Here is a 16,906-nt window from a genome sequence, read left to right on the forward strand (position 1 = left end):
TCACTACAATAGCCAAGCTTCCGGAAAGTCACTCCTTAAGGATCCCCTTACCGTAGGGCGCCCACACTTTTTGGAATTTAGGAAGCTGATCCTGCCTAATAGCGGTCAGGCGGCACATAAGATATACTTTATCTAATCTGTCCAGAACATCACGTAGGGAAGGAGTCTCGGCTCTCTTCCACCTTAGCGCTATTTCACATCTGGTAGCTAAAGCCACCTGTGTCACCAAAGCTCTCTCCCAAGTGCTGCCTTCTTCGGAGTCCACCTGCAGTAAACAGAACTGGGGAGTTAGAGTAATTTGAATGTTTAAGGTGTTCCTGATATAATCCTGAATATGCGCCCATGTCAGTGCCACCCTAGGACAGTCCCACCACATATGAAAGAAGGTGCCTATTTGACCACACAACCTCCAGCAGTTAGCATTCGGGCATAGGGACATCCTGTGTAATCTATCCGGCGTGTGATACCATCTGTATAGAAGTTTATAGCCATTCTCTTTCAAAGTGGCTGAGACAGAACACCTAGATATGCGCTGGTAACAAGTCTCCCAGGACTTCACAGTCATAATGCCGCCCAGATCAGAGTTCCAGTGGACTAGATGTGTGTCAGCCACACCCGTGCCCCTATTCAATAGAGCATAAATCCTAGACACATGTCTCGTGACCCGATCGGCGTTCCCACAGAATGTCAGAAAAAGTGGCTGTTCCTGAGAGAACAGCTGTGATAGTCTATAAGTGGAAAAGAGGTGTGCAAGCTGCAGGTAGGTATAACGGTCTGATGTGTCTAAGTGAAACTGCACCTGCAAATCGAGGAAAGGTATAAGTTTACCACCCTTCCATAGTTGCCCCAAAGTAGTGAGACCCTTGTGCTGCCATCGCCTAATGAACGCTGTGTCCAACCCCGGGGGAAACAGTGAATTATGCAGGAACGATGTGGTTTGGTACATGACATGGTCGCCCACAAGCTGCCTTTTCCAGGACTTCCAAGTGTGCAGCACCACCTGGGTGAAAGTGGTTAATCCGTCCCCTTTCGTTGGATGTGGTGCCCAGACCCTAGTAGTCAAAGGAGGGGACCCGGCAATCGCCTTCTCTATTACTATCCAAGGCTTGGTCGGACCATGACAGTGCCAATTGATTATCACAGCTAATAAGTTAGCCGTGTAGTACCATAATAAATTAGGGAAATTAAGTCCCCCCTGCAATTTAGACTTATATAGAACTGACCTAGCCACCCGTGGAGGCCTCCGTTTCCAAACAAAGCGAAATAGCTTCCGTTGCCAGAGAGTCAGAGCCTGAAGAGGGACTTTAGCTGGCAAGGTCTGGAATAAATAGCAAAATTTGGGTAGGATCGTCATTTTGACCGCCGCAATGCGCCCCACCCAAGAGAGATTCATTCTGTCCCATCTGTCCAGGAGAGACTGAATGGACTGAACAAGCGGGGTATAGTTCAAGTCAGATAATTGCCGCAAATCCGGGCTAAGCTTAATCCCCAGGTATTTTATCCACTTCTTTGCTGACTTAAAGGGTAGGTGGGCAACTATCTTTGAGTACGATAAGGCGGGCATAGAGATATTCAGCAATTCAGATTTGTCCTCGTTCATCTTGAAACCGGACACCCTCCCGAACAATCTAATTTCCTGTACCAAAGCGGATAGTGAGGTGTCAGGATTGGTGACCGTAAAAAGAAGATCATCCGCAAACAAGGATACTTTGTATTCAGCCCCTCCCACTGAAATGCCGGTAATGTTCTGCGAACCACGAACAGTCTCCGCCAGAGGTTCCAATGTCAAGGCAAATAACAGGGGAGACAGGGGGCAACCCTGCCTAGTGCCCCACCGAACCTCAAAAGGGGGGGAGTATGCTCCGTTAATCTTAATGCGGGCATGGGGGTGGTCATACAGTTTAGAAACCCAGGACTGAAAGTTCGTGCCCAACCTCATTTTGTCCATTACTTGAAATAAAAATGGCCAGTGTACTCTATCGAAAGCCTTTTCGGCATCTACGGATAAGAGGGTGGCAGGGACATCATGGGTTTGTACATGTTCAATCAATTCAACGACCCTACGAACATTATCGGAAGCCAACCTCCCCGGGATGAACCCTGACTGGTCTGGAGCTACCAGTAGGTGGGCCACACTCCCCAGCCGTCTGGCCAAGATTTTTGCCAGGATTTTGAGATCAAGATTAATAAGAGATATCGGCCTATAAGAGCCGCACAGGGTATGGTCCCTCCCAGGTTTAGCCAGGATAGTGATGCCCGCAGTGTTGGCTTGTGGGGAGATTCTGCCAGAATCCTTTAAGTCATTAAACATGTTGATAAGGGGTGATACCAATAAGGGCCCAAATACCTTATAGAACTTCCCAGAGTACCCATCCAGTCCCGGGGACTTGCCCAGTTTGAGTTCTTTGATAACCTGTAGGGCTTCCAATTGTGACACCTCCCTGTCTAGCCTCTGTCTGTCAAGCTCGTCCAGGGCTGGCAGGTTAACGGTCCCCAAGTATTGAGCGATCTCTGAAGCGGTAATTGTTGGGTCAGAGTTATATAGATCCTGATAAAACTCATTAAATATCTTCCCTATTTCCCCTTGCGAGTGTGTGTATTGCCCATCCAAGTTGCGGATTTTTGTGATATGGGTGGCTGCCTCCTTTTCCCTTAGTTTCCGTGCAAGTTGCTTACTCGCCTTATTACCGTATTCAAAATGTTGTTGTTTGAGAAGCTCTAACTGATGAGCTACCCGTCCCAGCTCTAAATCATGAAGAGCCCTACGTGCCTCCCGAAGCTTTTGTGCAAGGTGGGCCTCCAGAGTCCGTTTATGTCGGAGCTCTAGATGGGCGATAGATTCTAGAAGCTGTAGTCGTTTCTTATCACTGTCCCGTTTAACATAAACCGCCCTAGAAATGAATAAACCTCGTAAGTAGACCTTCAGGCTCTCCCAGAGTATACCTGGGGCCACCTCCCCATCATCATTAGTAGCTAGAAAGTCCCTTATGGCCTCATTAATCTTTTCAACAAAAGTCTTATCATCCAGTAGACGTTCGTTGAGGCGCCAAAATCTAGTCCCTTGATCCCCCCCACACCGCCTCAGCGAGAGCCACACCGGGGCATGGTCAGACCATGTGATACTACCAATCTCAGCGTCCAAGACCTGACTTACCAACGCTTTATCAAGGAGGAAATAATCAATCCTAGAGTATGATTGATGCGGATTTGAAAAAAAGGAGTAATTCCTAGCAGTGGGATTAAGTAGTCGCCAAATATCTGTAAGGCCCCTATCCGCGATCAAATGTTTGAGAGCTTGTCTCTCCTTACGCCTCCCTCCCGGACTAGAGCCCGTGTTATCAAGGTAAGGGTTTCTAGTAAGATTGAAGTCCCCGCCAACTATTAAATGCCCCTCCGCCCAGTCACCCAATAACTGGGACAGTTTTCCAAAGAAATCCGCCTGGTCACCTGTGGGCGCATAAACATTAACCAGCGTGTAGTGGGTGTTATAGAGCTTCACCTTCAGCAGTATATAGCGACCCTCCACATCCCTTAAGACCGTGCCCACCTCTGGGGTAATATGCTGGGAGAACAGGATACCGGTCCCACAATATTTATCCCCTTTTGTTGCCGCTGAATGATAAAAATGAGGGAAATCCCTAGTAGGCAGCAGCTTTTCATACTGTTTGTTCATGTGCGTTTCCTGACAAAATACAATATCCGCATGTAACCGTTTCATATCCTGAATAAAGGTTTTCCTTTTCATAGGCGAATTCAAGCCTTTCGTATTCACAGAAATTAATTTTAGACTATCCATCTAAATGAGTCATAGGATAGAAATCTCTTCCACCTCCCCACATAGAAACATTGACACCCACCTCCCAACCATGCCCAGCCAAGGATCTCTAAGCAACCCCCCCCCCCATGTGCAATAACAGCATGAAAACAGCTAAAGCTCGAGCAGTTCCCACTCCCCCCACCCCTCCCCTCCCCCCTCCCCTCCCCCCCCCCCCACCCACCCCCCTCGTGCGCCCACTCAATGCGTGGGCTTGAATCATGGAGAGCGATGCCATCACCGAGCAAGCCCTGACCCACCGTCCGCTCGCTCACAGGAATAAACACATATAAAACACCAGCACCTTATCAACCTATAACGTATACAACAATTAAACCTGGCATTAGGCCTCGGCCTGTGTGCCCCCGAGCATGTCAGAGGCCCCTCACAAAAACTCAAGACCGCGAGGAGATACCACCACCTCGCAGTTCCTGCCCCTCAGCCGGGGCCCTTGGATGCATTAGAGTCCTCAGAGTTCCGTCGTAACCGTTTGCCCCCCTTGGGCACCCGTTGCCACTTTGGAAAGTCTCTCCTGTGTGGCGTCTCCAGTGTGCCCGTCCTCGCCGATCTCCGGGTGTCCGTCAGGAGGCCTGCCGCTCGCAGTATATCCTCTGCCTCTGCCACCTTTTGGACTCTGGAGGTGATACCATTAATGGAAAAACTCAGTCCAAAGGGAAACAGCCATCGATAGCGCAGATTCTGATCGCGCAGAACCTGCACCACATCCCGAAACTCTCTCCGCTTTTGAATTGTGGTGAAGGATAGATCTTGAAATATTTCAATCCGATGCCCCTGCCATTGCAGGGAACCCTGAGCCCTGGCAGCAGTCATCACCCGCTCTTTCACCTGGAAATTGTGGAAGCAAGCGATGACATCCCTGACCTGGTTGTTCCTTGGGGTCCCTAGGGACCTGTGGGCTCTGTCCAAAGCAATATGCGGCTCCTCAGCGGGAGCTGTCTCGGAATGAAGCAATATCTTACAGATTTCCTGAACCACCTTTATACAGTCACTCGTATCCGGGGTCTCTGGTATGCCCCTGAATCTTAGATTAGATCTTCTCAATCTATTTTCCAAGTCTTCCACTTGCCTGGATAAAACGTCCTGAGCATCTGAAAGCTTCTGCTGTTCCTCTCCAAGAGTTTGGCCATAAGTCTGTTGTTCCTCTAGGCCCTCCTCCAAGGTCTCCATGCGGTGGCCTATCGCAGCTACCTCCGATTTTAGGCCTGACATGATTGCCTCCATGTCCTTCTTATTCTGTGCCATATCAGCTCGCAGCGCCCCAAACCACGCTGTGAACTCGGATCGGGAGGGCACTTCATTGTCTCCCCGTTCAGGGGACCCTGGGGTCACCTCCCCCTCCGTCTCGGGAGAGATTCCTGGCCCGTCCGCCATTTTGGCCACGCTGCCCGTTTCCAGCTCCGCCGCTCCTGCGGCGAAGGAAAATTTTTTTAAATCAATTTTTTTCCCTTTGGCGGCCATAGCAGCACTTACTAATGCCGATTCGCGATTTGGGGCGAAAACCGAGGCCTCTGGACGCCGATGTGCGCTGATGTTAGGAGCGGTCGGTGAGCCGCCGGAGCTTAGCCGTCCGACCCGCGCGGTGACGTCATCCGCTCTCCGAAATCAAGTTTTAATCAAGTTATTTAAGCAAAGATATATCCACAATGGCTTTTCGAAGAGAATACTGAAGAGCTGAGGTTACTGCAGGGGTGTATCTAGAGTGACGTCAGCTTTGAAATCTGACTCTGTCTCCCATCTACTAGCAGAAGAGCACCATACCCACTGGTCCTGAGTCCATCTGTCTACAGTAAAGAAAACAAAATTATCAGGTAAGTAATTTCTCCATTCTTCAGCAGTGGTTTTAAGGGGATGGCTGTGATTTTGCAGCACATCAGAGTATCCCGAGACAGAGAGAGATCAACAAAGGTCAGAAGCTTAAGATTCCCATGGACTAAATGTTATTTATTAACCAAAGCACTGGAAGACTGAAATTGGCCTTTTCTTGTGCTGTGCCATATAGAAAGCACTAAAGAATCTCTATGGTTGTCATTTGGACATTTTAAGGGGGTATTCTAGAAAGAGCTTCTGCACAGGGTAAGTAGGATAAGCCCTTTGATCTCAGAACAGTTACGCAGACAAGCATTTTACAAAAATAAATTAATCTGCTCAAAGCAAAGGTTGATCGAGAGAGGAATTTTACTCTGATGTCGAATGATGATTTTTCTGTGAGAAAAAGTATGTAGTTTTGGTGTTTCAAGTCTTAAATTAGGAAGAGTGAGAAAATTACGTCCTATAACTTCTAACAGACTGACTTTTTTTAACATGGAAATTTCCTCCTCTTCCTTTTGAGCTTCTCAGGCCATTAACCTATCTGGGGGGGGGGGGGGGTAGGGGGGGTTCTCCTGTCTTATATCCCCTTCCAGAATTTAGTTCAGTCATTGTAGGGACAGTCCTGGATCTGGGGTGGGAGGTCGCATGCCAGTGCTGCAGTGACTGAGACTCCCCCATCCCCACCCCTGCCAGAGACTGTGAATGCTGCCTCCACAGCATCTCCAGCCCCGACCAGCCCGGGGAGCAGGAGAACTCTGACGCCCGCCACATGGCGCCATTGCAGTACTTCCGCCAAGCAGGCCGGCCCTCGGGTTTCTCTTCTCAAATAGATGGCCTGCTTTCCAGCAGCGTTGACGCATGCAGCATTTATGCGTAAGACACCTGGGTGCGGCTCGTCCCAGGATACAACAAAGGTTTTCTAGTGCCCTGCTTAATTTGCAGGATGAGCTTCAAATAGCTGCGCGCGCATGTTAAAAAATCGGGCGTAGATTTGTGCGCACAAATCCACACCCGTGCGTAGGTATGAAAATCTGGCCCAGTGCGTATGACGCCGCGCGCGTACATACGCGCACAACTTACTAGGCACAGAATACAAGTAAAGCCGGGTGCATGGGCTGTGCATACGCCTTGCTGCGGCCCACGTATTCGCACAAAATCTGTGCACGTAAAATTTAAGCGCGAGCCATCTGAACATGCAGTTGCCGTTGCCAGTGACTCCAGCTGCAAAGAAACATAAGCGCCTTTCTCTCTGTGCTGCTTGTCATATTAGGGCTGCACAGTCTGACCTGGATTCTTGCTTTTGTCAGCACTGTGAGGAAGCCCTGGGAGAGTTGGCCTCCGCGGACTTTACTAAGCCCGGCTCCTCCCGTTCAGAGGATGGGTTAGCCACAGCCTTATCGGGAAATACCCCGGATCTGAGAATCCTGGGACTGGGTCATCCATGGGAGATGGAAATTTTAGCAGCACCTACTCCAGTACCTCCTGGGCTAGGCATGGGCCCGGCCACCTTCTCTTGGGTGGAATTCTTTCAAGGCCTTCAAGCCTTCGTACAGGCGCTGTTTGCTATCTCACTTGTCCCTATCCAGATGGAATCTCAGTCAGTAAGCCGTCCCTCTCCCAGTCCTATCGGCAGACCTTGAGGCATGCCTCGACTCACCAAGGGTATCCCTGGCAGGGACCTGGACAGCACGGATGAAGAAGAGGATCCAGATTCCTTGGAAGATGGAGAAATCCCCCTTGGTTTAGAACTGTATCAGACCATGTTACGGTTTTTCCATAGAGACGAATTGCCGACCCTGGTTTCCCAGACCCTGAAGATGCCGGGAGTCCCTGGTGTGGACTCTATGAAGAATCCCATTCTGATTTTCCCTATGGAAAGCCTCTTGCTACTTTCCAGTACTGGAAGCCATCCAGCAGTTGATTGACCTGGAATGGGATGCCCCAGAAGCAAGTTTTAAAGGTGGATGAGTGTTAGAAGCTCTATACCCACTGGATCTGGCAGCTAGAGAACGTTTGCGTTTCCCTAAAGTGGATGCGTTGGTCTGTGCCGTCTCTTAAGCAAACTATCCCAGTGGAGGGAGGAGTGGCCTTAAAGGATGCTCATGCTAGGCGGATAGAGTCCATTCTTAAACAGGCCTTTGATGCAAAAGCAATGACCTTAGGGATTGCTTCTTGTTATGCCCTGGTAGCTTGTTCATGCCTGCTCCTCTCTTGGGAGGTGGATGTCTCAGGGGCGAATTCCAGAGCGGTTATGGAACCAGCCACCTTTTTAGCTGACGCGGGCTTGGACCTAAACCTCGGCCAGAGGAGTGTCCTCAGTGGTGGCGGCCAGAAGACAGCTATGGCTGCGGAATTGGTCAGCAGATGCAACCTCCAAGGCGAATATAAGAAATTGCCATACTGGGTCAGACCAAGGTCCATCAAGCCCAGCATCCTGTTTCCAACAATGGCCAATCCGGGCTACAAGTACCTGGCAAGTACCCCAAAACTAAGTATATCCCAGGCTACTGATGCTAGTAATAGCAGTGGCTATTTTCTAAGTCAACTTGATTAATACCAAGTAATGGACGTCCCCTCTAAGAACTTGTCCAAACCTTTTTTTAAACCCAGCTACATTAATTGCACTAAGTACATCCCCTGGCAACAAATTCCAGAGTCTAATTGTGCATTGAAGGGCAGATTTTAAAAGCTTGCGCGCGCGGGTCCGTGTGCGCGCGCTACCCGGCGTGCACACATGGACATGCAATTCTATAACATGAGCGTGCCGGTGCACGCATGTTATAAAATCGGAGGTCAGCGCGCGCAAGGGGTGCACATTTGTGCAACCTGCGCGCGCTGACGCCTGCGGCCTTCCGCAGTTCCCTCCCAGACTGCTCCAATTTAGGAGTGGCCTGGGAGGGAACTTCCCTACCCCCTATACCAGTGGTTCTCAACCCTGTCCTGGGGACCCCCCAGCTAGTCGGGTTTTCAGGATATCCACAATGAATATGCATGAGAGAAAATGTGCATGTTAGTGTATGCAAATTTTCTCTCATGCATATTCATTGTGGATATCCTGAGAACCTGGCTGCACTTGCCATCCTCCACTAGCACTGCTGCCGTTCCCATCCAGGCTTGAACGTGCTGATAGCCCGGGCGGCAACGACAGCAGTGGAATTTACCAGTTTACTATTTAGTCCACCAGTTTGCCCAGTCCTCCTCCAGGTCATCAAGACCTTCCTGTTTCTTCAGCCTGAACTCCCCCCAGTTTATCCTGACCTCCCACCCTGTCAGTCCTACACAGTAAGCTTAATGTCACTTAGACCAGGTAAATAGAAGGTGCAAACATATGCAAGTTGACAAACGTGCACTTGTGTTTTAAAATAGCAACTTAGGTGCCTAAGGGTTGGCCCCATGCCAGAAAACCCCTAGACCATTTCTTTTTTTTTTTTTTTTTTACGCGCATGTATGAGCACGTGAAAGTGAAAATGCGCATGTATATAACATACAGAATATGCGAGTAGAGGCTATTGACGTGCGTATATGCTAATTTTTATGCGCATAAAGCTTTGAAAATTCTTCCCCATATCTGTGTTTCTCCAGGGCGCAGCTCTTCAGTGAATGCAGACACTGAGTAAAATTAAATGCTGCTCTTCAAAAATATGACCCTGCCCTTCCAGTTTGCTTTCGATCTCCCTGAAAAGAGATGGCAATATTCCCTCATAACTGAAATGAACCTGACAGGCCTTGTAAGGTTTTCTTTTTTACGTTGTCCTCGCTGTAGATCTGCCTCCTGAAGTCTACAGCGTTAACTGCTTTGAACTGTTGAAATGGACCCAAGAGTTAGGAGATGGTGAATGGGGGGTTGCAAACTCTTCATAGTCAAACTCAAGCCCTGTTGGGTTTCAGCCAGGTTCAGTTGTGGTGGAAAAGAGTTTCGCTGGGAAAACCCATTCCAGTCGACCCCCAGACCCTCCCCCCATACCCTCCCCCCCTTCCCTAGGCACATTTGAGGAAACCCGCCCTGGGATGCGCAACCCACAGTTCCTCGGCAGATTTTGCTATAAAAATGGTTTGGATTTCATGGGTTTGTCAGGTTGGATGGGAAACCTCTTTATAAAGTGATTCGTATGGACCTGCCAAGAGGTGACACACATGCGTATGCGACCATATATATATATCTTGTTTAGTAGATTACAGTAAGAGTTACGGGGAGCAGATGGGTTCTGGAGTGGTCTGGCATGGACAATAAGGAAGGTGAAATTTAAATTTGCTTAACATTTTTTTTCCTTTAATCCTGCCAGACTAATCCGGAGCCCGTTTGTCTGGACTGATCTCATGGACGATAAAGAATTATAAAACTACATGTGGCATGGAACAGGTTAATAGGGAATGTTTTGGTTTTTTTTAGACAATCGAATAGTATTAGGATCTGGGGGCACTCCCTGAAACTAATAGGAAGTAAAATTAAAAAGAAAGTAGAGTATTTTTTCAGTCAGCACATAACTGCGCATGTATATATGCCAGTATTTTTGCCATAGTATTTTTTATAAAATACGCGTTTCTCTACCCCGCAACATACGCGCGTATGCAGGCTTGTGCGCAGATGCGCGCAATACATTGAAACATATATCAGTGCATTAAACTTGTGTACTTTTCCTGCCTATTTTAAAAATATACGCACACATCTTTCACACATGAAAGTAAAGTAGGACTGACTTGTGCAAGCTCCCATTTACGCGCATTGTCGGCCAGTTTTAAAACAATGCGCACTTCGAGGAAATTACCTGTTTTACCAATTAGTCCACCAGTTCGCCCAGTGCTTCTCTGGGTCATTGAGAACTTCCTGGTTCTTCAGCCCAAACTCCTCCAGGCCTCCCATCCAGTCAGTACCACACAATAAACACGTTTAACATCACTTACACCAGATAGGGTGTAAAAGTATGCAAAGAAACTGGCAAGTCTATGCATATGGATGTTTTAAAATAGCAATGTATGCGTGCAAGTGTTGGCCCCGCCCTGGAATGCCCCTAGGCCGCCCCCTTTCTTACACACACACACACACACACACACACACACACACACACATACATGCGCGTTCGGACGTGAAAATGCACATGTATTTTCGACTTTTCTAAATTGCCAAGTACGTGAGTAGAAGCCACTTGTGCGCGTAATGTTTTTAAAGTTCACATCAAGCTTTTTGGAATTTGTTGCCATGAAGCCTGGTTAAGACAAGCAGTATAGCAGAGCTGGGCGAGTTCCTGGAGGGACAGGTCCATAAATGATTATTAGCCAGGCAGATTTTGGTTTCTCCACCTCTTAATTCTTGGGGAGAGCACCGTGAAATAGATTTTCCTATTGAGATTTGCCGGGTACTTTCAGGAGGTGTGGAGACAGGATGCTCGGTTTGATGGACTCAGCATGGCAGATGGTATGTGCTTGTACTCTTTGTGCTTATGTACGTAAGTCTGGGTTTTTGGTTTTTTTTTGGGGGGGTTTTTTAGTTGTTTAAGATGGAGATTGACATCTTTAGAAAATGGTCCAGACCAGGAAGCAGATGATGCTTTATGCCTCCTCCTCCTCAGTAAAGCCTCATTTCTAACTTCTGTGTGATGAAAAAATACCACATGCAGTCTTCCCCTTTCTCTTATGCCTACTCTCAAGTGCTGCAGTATCCTAGTGATCTGAAGTGCCCAAGAGAAGGACGTTTTTCCTTCCTTGGCTTGGATATCCTTTGCCTTGTCCTGCCCTCCGGATGACCATCCACGGTTGCACCAGATCAACGATCAAGGTTTCAGAAGGGCCCTAACTTGGAGCTGAACATGAGTCTCCTGCTCCAGAGGCGTCGAAAATGAGGCAGTTTTAAGATGTGCCCTTCCTGTGGGAGAAGGGAGGGCTTGGTAATAGCACAATTCAGAAAGCCATCCTAATCCGGGTATTTACATGTAAATACCCGCTTACATGTTTACCCTGTTACATGTAAACCGGCATGATATCTCTGATGGTCGGTCAAGAAAAATCACAAATAAAATAAATATTTTACAGGGTCAGGTATTAAGAGCGCTATCTGGGAAAAAAATTAGGGTGAATATTTTGCTAAATCCAAGGGAACTGGATATTTTTAACCTGAGTTTTCAGGATCAAAACAAAAAAATGGGGTTTACAATTAGACCGCCCCAACTTCCACACACAAACATGCACTCTTGCCCAACGTGCTCGATTGCATTAGCATTTTTTTATTTCATTTTTAAAGCCGTCAGCTGTCAAGATTGTTCAAATATTCCTGCAAGTTGTTTGATGCCCTGGTATAGTTCTAATAGTGGTCATAGAAACACAGAGTATGGCAGCAGGTAAGAGGCAAGAAGTAAAACATCAGGAACTGTATGGATAAGAGGTGTTTGCAGCAGAATCGCTAACGTAAAAAGGAAACGCCCAGCGCAAACACAATCTGGTATGAATGATTCAGCTTTGGAGAAGCATGCTAATGGTTAAGCTTGGCCTAACGGACAGTAATTTTCAGTGCTCTGACATTCAGACATGCTAACTCGAATATATGTGCATAAAAATTAGGTGAGATTTATTGAGAGATTGCAAATGCTTTTTTTTTTTTTACTGGAAACATGTGCTGCCGGCTGTTTTGCATTCAACTTCCTTTCCTGGATCTCCGAGTGCCCCTGCTGACCTTATTAATTCCGACCAATTCCTACAGGAAGAATAGCAAGCGTGTGCTGCCGGATAAAAACATAAGCTACTGTTACCACCAAAACGTTTTTTGGCTTTTTTCTTCTCTTTTTTATTAAACTCAGTATGAAACCCATTCCAGTTCAGTGTAAATAAGCAGTGCTTAGCGCTCCCGGTCCCGTGTGGCGTCCCACAGAGAGGCGCTGAATCTCGCCATTGTCCCACCAGCTCCTCTGCTTGGCTCTCCCGGGGGGGGGGGGGAACCAGTTTCGCCGGGTGGTAAAAGATCATATCCAGAATGCCGAGATGGTTTCCCCCCCCCCCACCTCTCCGTACTTAAAATTGTCCCCTCTGGTGAGCATTTATTTTTACACGGGTGGGAAGCTTTGAGGTTGCCGGGCTGGTGCGGCTGTCCCTTGGGAGTCCCAGCTCTGATCCGCTCGGTGATCTGGTCGGCAGTCCGCGCTCTCTGCGCAGGCGTTCCCTGCTGAGAAACCAGGAAGAGAAGGCTCGGCCTCGGCCCTTGTCCTTTCACAGGGCAGAGGCCACCAGCGGCTTTCCGACCGTGCGGTGGCACGAGCTCAGAGTGAAACACGCTCCTGTTCTCGGTCTCGCCCAGCGGGGTGGCCAGCTCTGTGTGCAGAACTGGGGTTTTAGCACAACGGGGAGAGCGAGCAGGCAGGAGTTAGACATCCTAGAACAGCCGCAAGCATCAGGTCCCCAGGTTTGCCGAGACCTCTGTCACCGGATTAACAGTTTAAGCTTTGATTGCTCTTTGTTCAGGACTTTTCGAGTTTTAGATTGTTAAATAATTGAGACATTATTCATCTCATGGCGCTCGCTGTAGAATCCCGTGCTACTCACGTTTGGGCAGAATCTGCAAGCGTCAACCTTTTATAAAGCAGCACCTGATGCTGAAGCAGACTTTCCAGAAGTTATTTTTGGGTGGCTGAGTGCTGCCTAATAATTCTTCTTAAAAGGAGCTTGCAAAGAAAACAGCAACCAGGGCCATCCTTGGGGAGGGGTGCAGACAGGGGGTGCAGTTTGGGGGTGGGGCACAGGCCACCATGTTTCTGCATCCCCAACACTATAAATTCAGTGTTTCAGGGCCCCACTTCTGTTGATTCGCCCTGGGCCCCGCACCCTTTTAGGTTCAGTCCTTACTGCAGTGACTAAAAGGCTTACAGGCCAATACGGTACAGTGCGCGCCGACGGAGTGCACTGCTAGCCGGCTTTTGGATGCGCTAGCTTTACCCCTTATTCAGTAAGGGGTAATAGTGCGTACAAAACGTGCGTCCAACACCCCCCCCCGAACCTAATAGCGCCCACAACATGCAAATGCATGTTGATGGCCCTATTAGGTATTCCCACGCGATTCAGAAAGCAAAATGTGCAGCCAAGCCACACATTTTGCTTTCAGAAATTAGCGCCTACCCAAAGGTAGGCGCTAATTTCTCCGGGCACCGGGAAAGTGCACAGAAAAGTAGTAAAAATTGCTTTTTTGTGCACCCTCTGACTTAATATTATGGCGATATTAAGTCGGAGGTCCCGAAAGTTTAAAAAAGTAAAAAAAAAAAAAAAATTAAAATGGGCCAGCGGCTGGTGGGTCGAAAACCGGACGCTCAATTTTGCCGGCGTCCAGTTTCCGAACCCGTGGCTGTCGGCGGGTTCGAGAACCGATGCTGGCAAAATTGAGCGTCGGCTGTCAAACCCGCTGACAGCTGCCGCTTCCGTCAAAAAAGAGGCGCTAGGGACGCAGTAGTGTCTCTAGCGTCTCTTTTTACCGCCTAATTTTAATAAATTAAAATACTGAATCGTGCGCACTGGAGAGTGGCCGCGTTTTTACTGTATCGGCCCGATTGTGAGGCTCAGGTGCTGGCCAGTCATAGCTTTGCAAGCCTGGATCATCGTCTGCATTGCTGATTCCTGTGGCAGTGATTGGATATTGCCAGAGGAGAGAGGAGGCTGATGCTTGAGATTGGATGTCAGAACCAGCGCTACTGAGATGCGCTGCTACCAGCGCTTATGGCACGGTTTACTTCCCACACACACTCACCCTTCTAAAATAATTAACTGGAATTAGTGGAAAAAATAAGTGCCAGTGCAAATTAAAAAAAAAAAAAAAAATGCCAGCACCATGCCCCCTTGAACCTGTTGCTAGTGTAGTACTGTGGTATGTAATCTATATACAACAGGGGGTGCTCTGTTGCATGATTGCTTCATAAGTAATTTAAAAAAAAGAAAAAAAAAACTCAATCTTTGGTGATAACTCATTTATTCCGATTGCTTTTTTATTTTATTTATCCAGCTGTAACAAGAATGTCATGGTACTTATTATATACAATTGAAAATTGGCTATCCTCCTTGGTCCACGGTAATTAATATTGTTCACAGACAGAAGTAGCCTCAGGAAATGGCAGCAGTAAAAGGCCATATGTTCACATTACATGGCCAAGGTAGAAAAATGGAGGCATTTTACGATGGCATTAATGACTGAGTAACTTGTTCTTCAGATAACCAACTCGCCCTCCCCCCTCCAGTGTTCATTTGCATGACCTTTGAACCTGACAGACCAGCAGTCTATCTGACCTGTGACCTTTGTTGTATTTAGGTGGCCCTGGTACAGTGGACGGAGAGTGTAGGCCTAACCCTAGTTGGCCGAGATCAGTCTTCCATGCAGCTGAGGACACCCAGTGGTCAGATCTTCAGCTTCACCATTTTACAGATATTTCCCTTCACCTATGAAAGTAAACGGATGGGAATCATTGTCAGAGTAAGTAATAATTTTGTTGTTGTGGGGTGCTTTTTAACCTCTGGGGTAGTAATCTTCAGGATTGTTCCTGAATGTACAGTGCAATTTTAGAAGATGATTTTTAAGTGGATTTTTCCAAAAAAAAAAAAAAAGGTCCAGTGTGTAAAAGAGGTGATGCATAGCTGCTTCCTGACTTGATGAAACTTGGGTAACTCTGAATTTGGATTTAGGGTTTAATCCTTTGCCTTTCCAAACCCAAGTTCATGGTGAGTTGAGGGGGAGGAGCAGGATCTGAACCCTGGCTTCCCTGGTTCTTAGCCCTGCTGCTCAACCACTAGGGCACTTCCTCCTATCACTGTCTGGGAGTGCTGGCTCTTGTAAATAGCCAATGACACGAGCCAACCTGGCTCTGCAAGAGATTTGAAAAACATAGTAAGAATGCGCCTACCATTGTAGAGTTCTGCATACATCAAGAAGGGCTATAAAAATTATCAGCATTATTAAAATGGAGCATGCAGAGACGTACGTGAGAAGGGCATGTTACCTCTAACAGATTATGGGCAGGGTAATTTATTCAGAACTTACCCTCCCCCGCCTCTCAGAACTGCTAAAATGGTAAAGGTTAGGTTGGGGAAGAGGGAAAGCATTCACAGAAATTTTGACTCGCATGCATGCTTTGCACCTGCTTCACGTTCCCTCGCCAGCCCCATTTTTTTTTTAAAGGGAAAACGTCATCATGGGGCGTTCTCCACCACCACACCCAAAGAAACCTCAGATCTAAAAACACCGGCCTACTAAACGTACCCTCCACAAAGCAAGCACACCTAACCGCAACCCGAGAACGCGCCATATCAATAGCCGGCCCATCTCTGTGGAACACACACTCCATTGAGCAACTCACTGGAGACGTCCACCCAGTCCTTCAAAAAAAAAAAATCTAAAAACCTGGCTATTCCAAAAAGCCTTCCAGCCCTCAAACCTAACTCCCCACCCCCCTCTTAATACCCACCCCAACCTCAAAACAAAAGAGAAATGTCACAGTCCCTGTCAACCTCTAGACATGCCTGCGTACCTCAGTAAGCCCCACCTTCCTCCCATGTACAGACTGCCCCCCTCTGTAAATAACTAGAGATACCTACCTCCCTATGTAACCACAGTTATCGACCTACTGAGATGTTAAATCAAATCGACTTCCAAAATATAATTGTACTAACTGGAGCTGTTTGAATCAACTCCGTTTCAATGTTCACCATGACTAAAATGTAATTGCACTAACTGCTGATTTGCTGAAAGGTAGTTATACTGTTGATTTGCATAACTTAATTGTACTAACTGCTGATTTGCCTCCTCCATGTAAAATAGTAAGACACGCTCATCCTACTATTTCTCCATGCCAACATGTAAACCGATGTGATGTCCCCCAACGAATGTCTGTATACAAAAGCAAATAAATAATAATAATAATAATAATAGCAGCTTGCAGGCCCTGTGCATAATTTATAAATTGCCTCCCCCCAGCAGGCTCCTAAATCAGCAGGGTGCGACCTCTCCCACCTCTACAGCACAGCTGCGTAACTGACCACACACGGACTAAGGATAACGCTGCTTACTAATATTTCAGTGTCTTGCCTTTCGGTGCTCTTGCAGTCTTTACGGGAAAAGAAATTGCTTTAAGAAGAAGAAAATTTGTCCTGCAACCTTCTCACAGAATTCCAGTTTCTCTGCTTTCTGACAACTTCTGATCCATGCCGCGTCATAGCCGCGGAGCCGCAGCCAGGCCATTTGGCACCTCCAGCCAAGTGATAAAGTGCGCCCTCACCCTGAACATAACATACAAACGCCATGAG

At 47.6% G+C, this 16,906-nt stretch overlaps 1 protein-coding gene across 3 annotated transcripts in view; it reads left to right on the plus strand.

Moving 5' to 3' along the window:
• Positions 1–16,906, plus strand: part of ATP9A (ATPase phospholipid transporting 9A (putative)) — a 178,649-nt gene that overhangs the window by 89,880 nt on the left and 71,863 nt on the right. For all 3 annotated transcript variants that reach the window (XM_029611231.1, XM_029611229.1, XM_029611230.1), the window contains exon 15: positions 14,919–15,080. In XM_029611231.1, coding sequence (XP_029467091.1) covers positions 14,919–15,080 — 162 coding nt within the window. The remainder of the gene's footprint in view (positions 1–14,918; positions 15,081–16,906) is intronic.

This window comes from Rhinatrema bivittatum, chromosome 8 (assembly GCF_901001135.1).
Source record: "Rhinatrema bivittatum chromosome 8, aRhiBiv1.1, whole genome shotgun sequence".
Lineage (NCBI taxonomy): Eukaryota > Metazoa > Chordata > Amphibia > Gymnophiona > Rhinatrematidae > Rhinatrema > Rhinatrema bivittatum.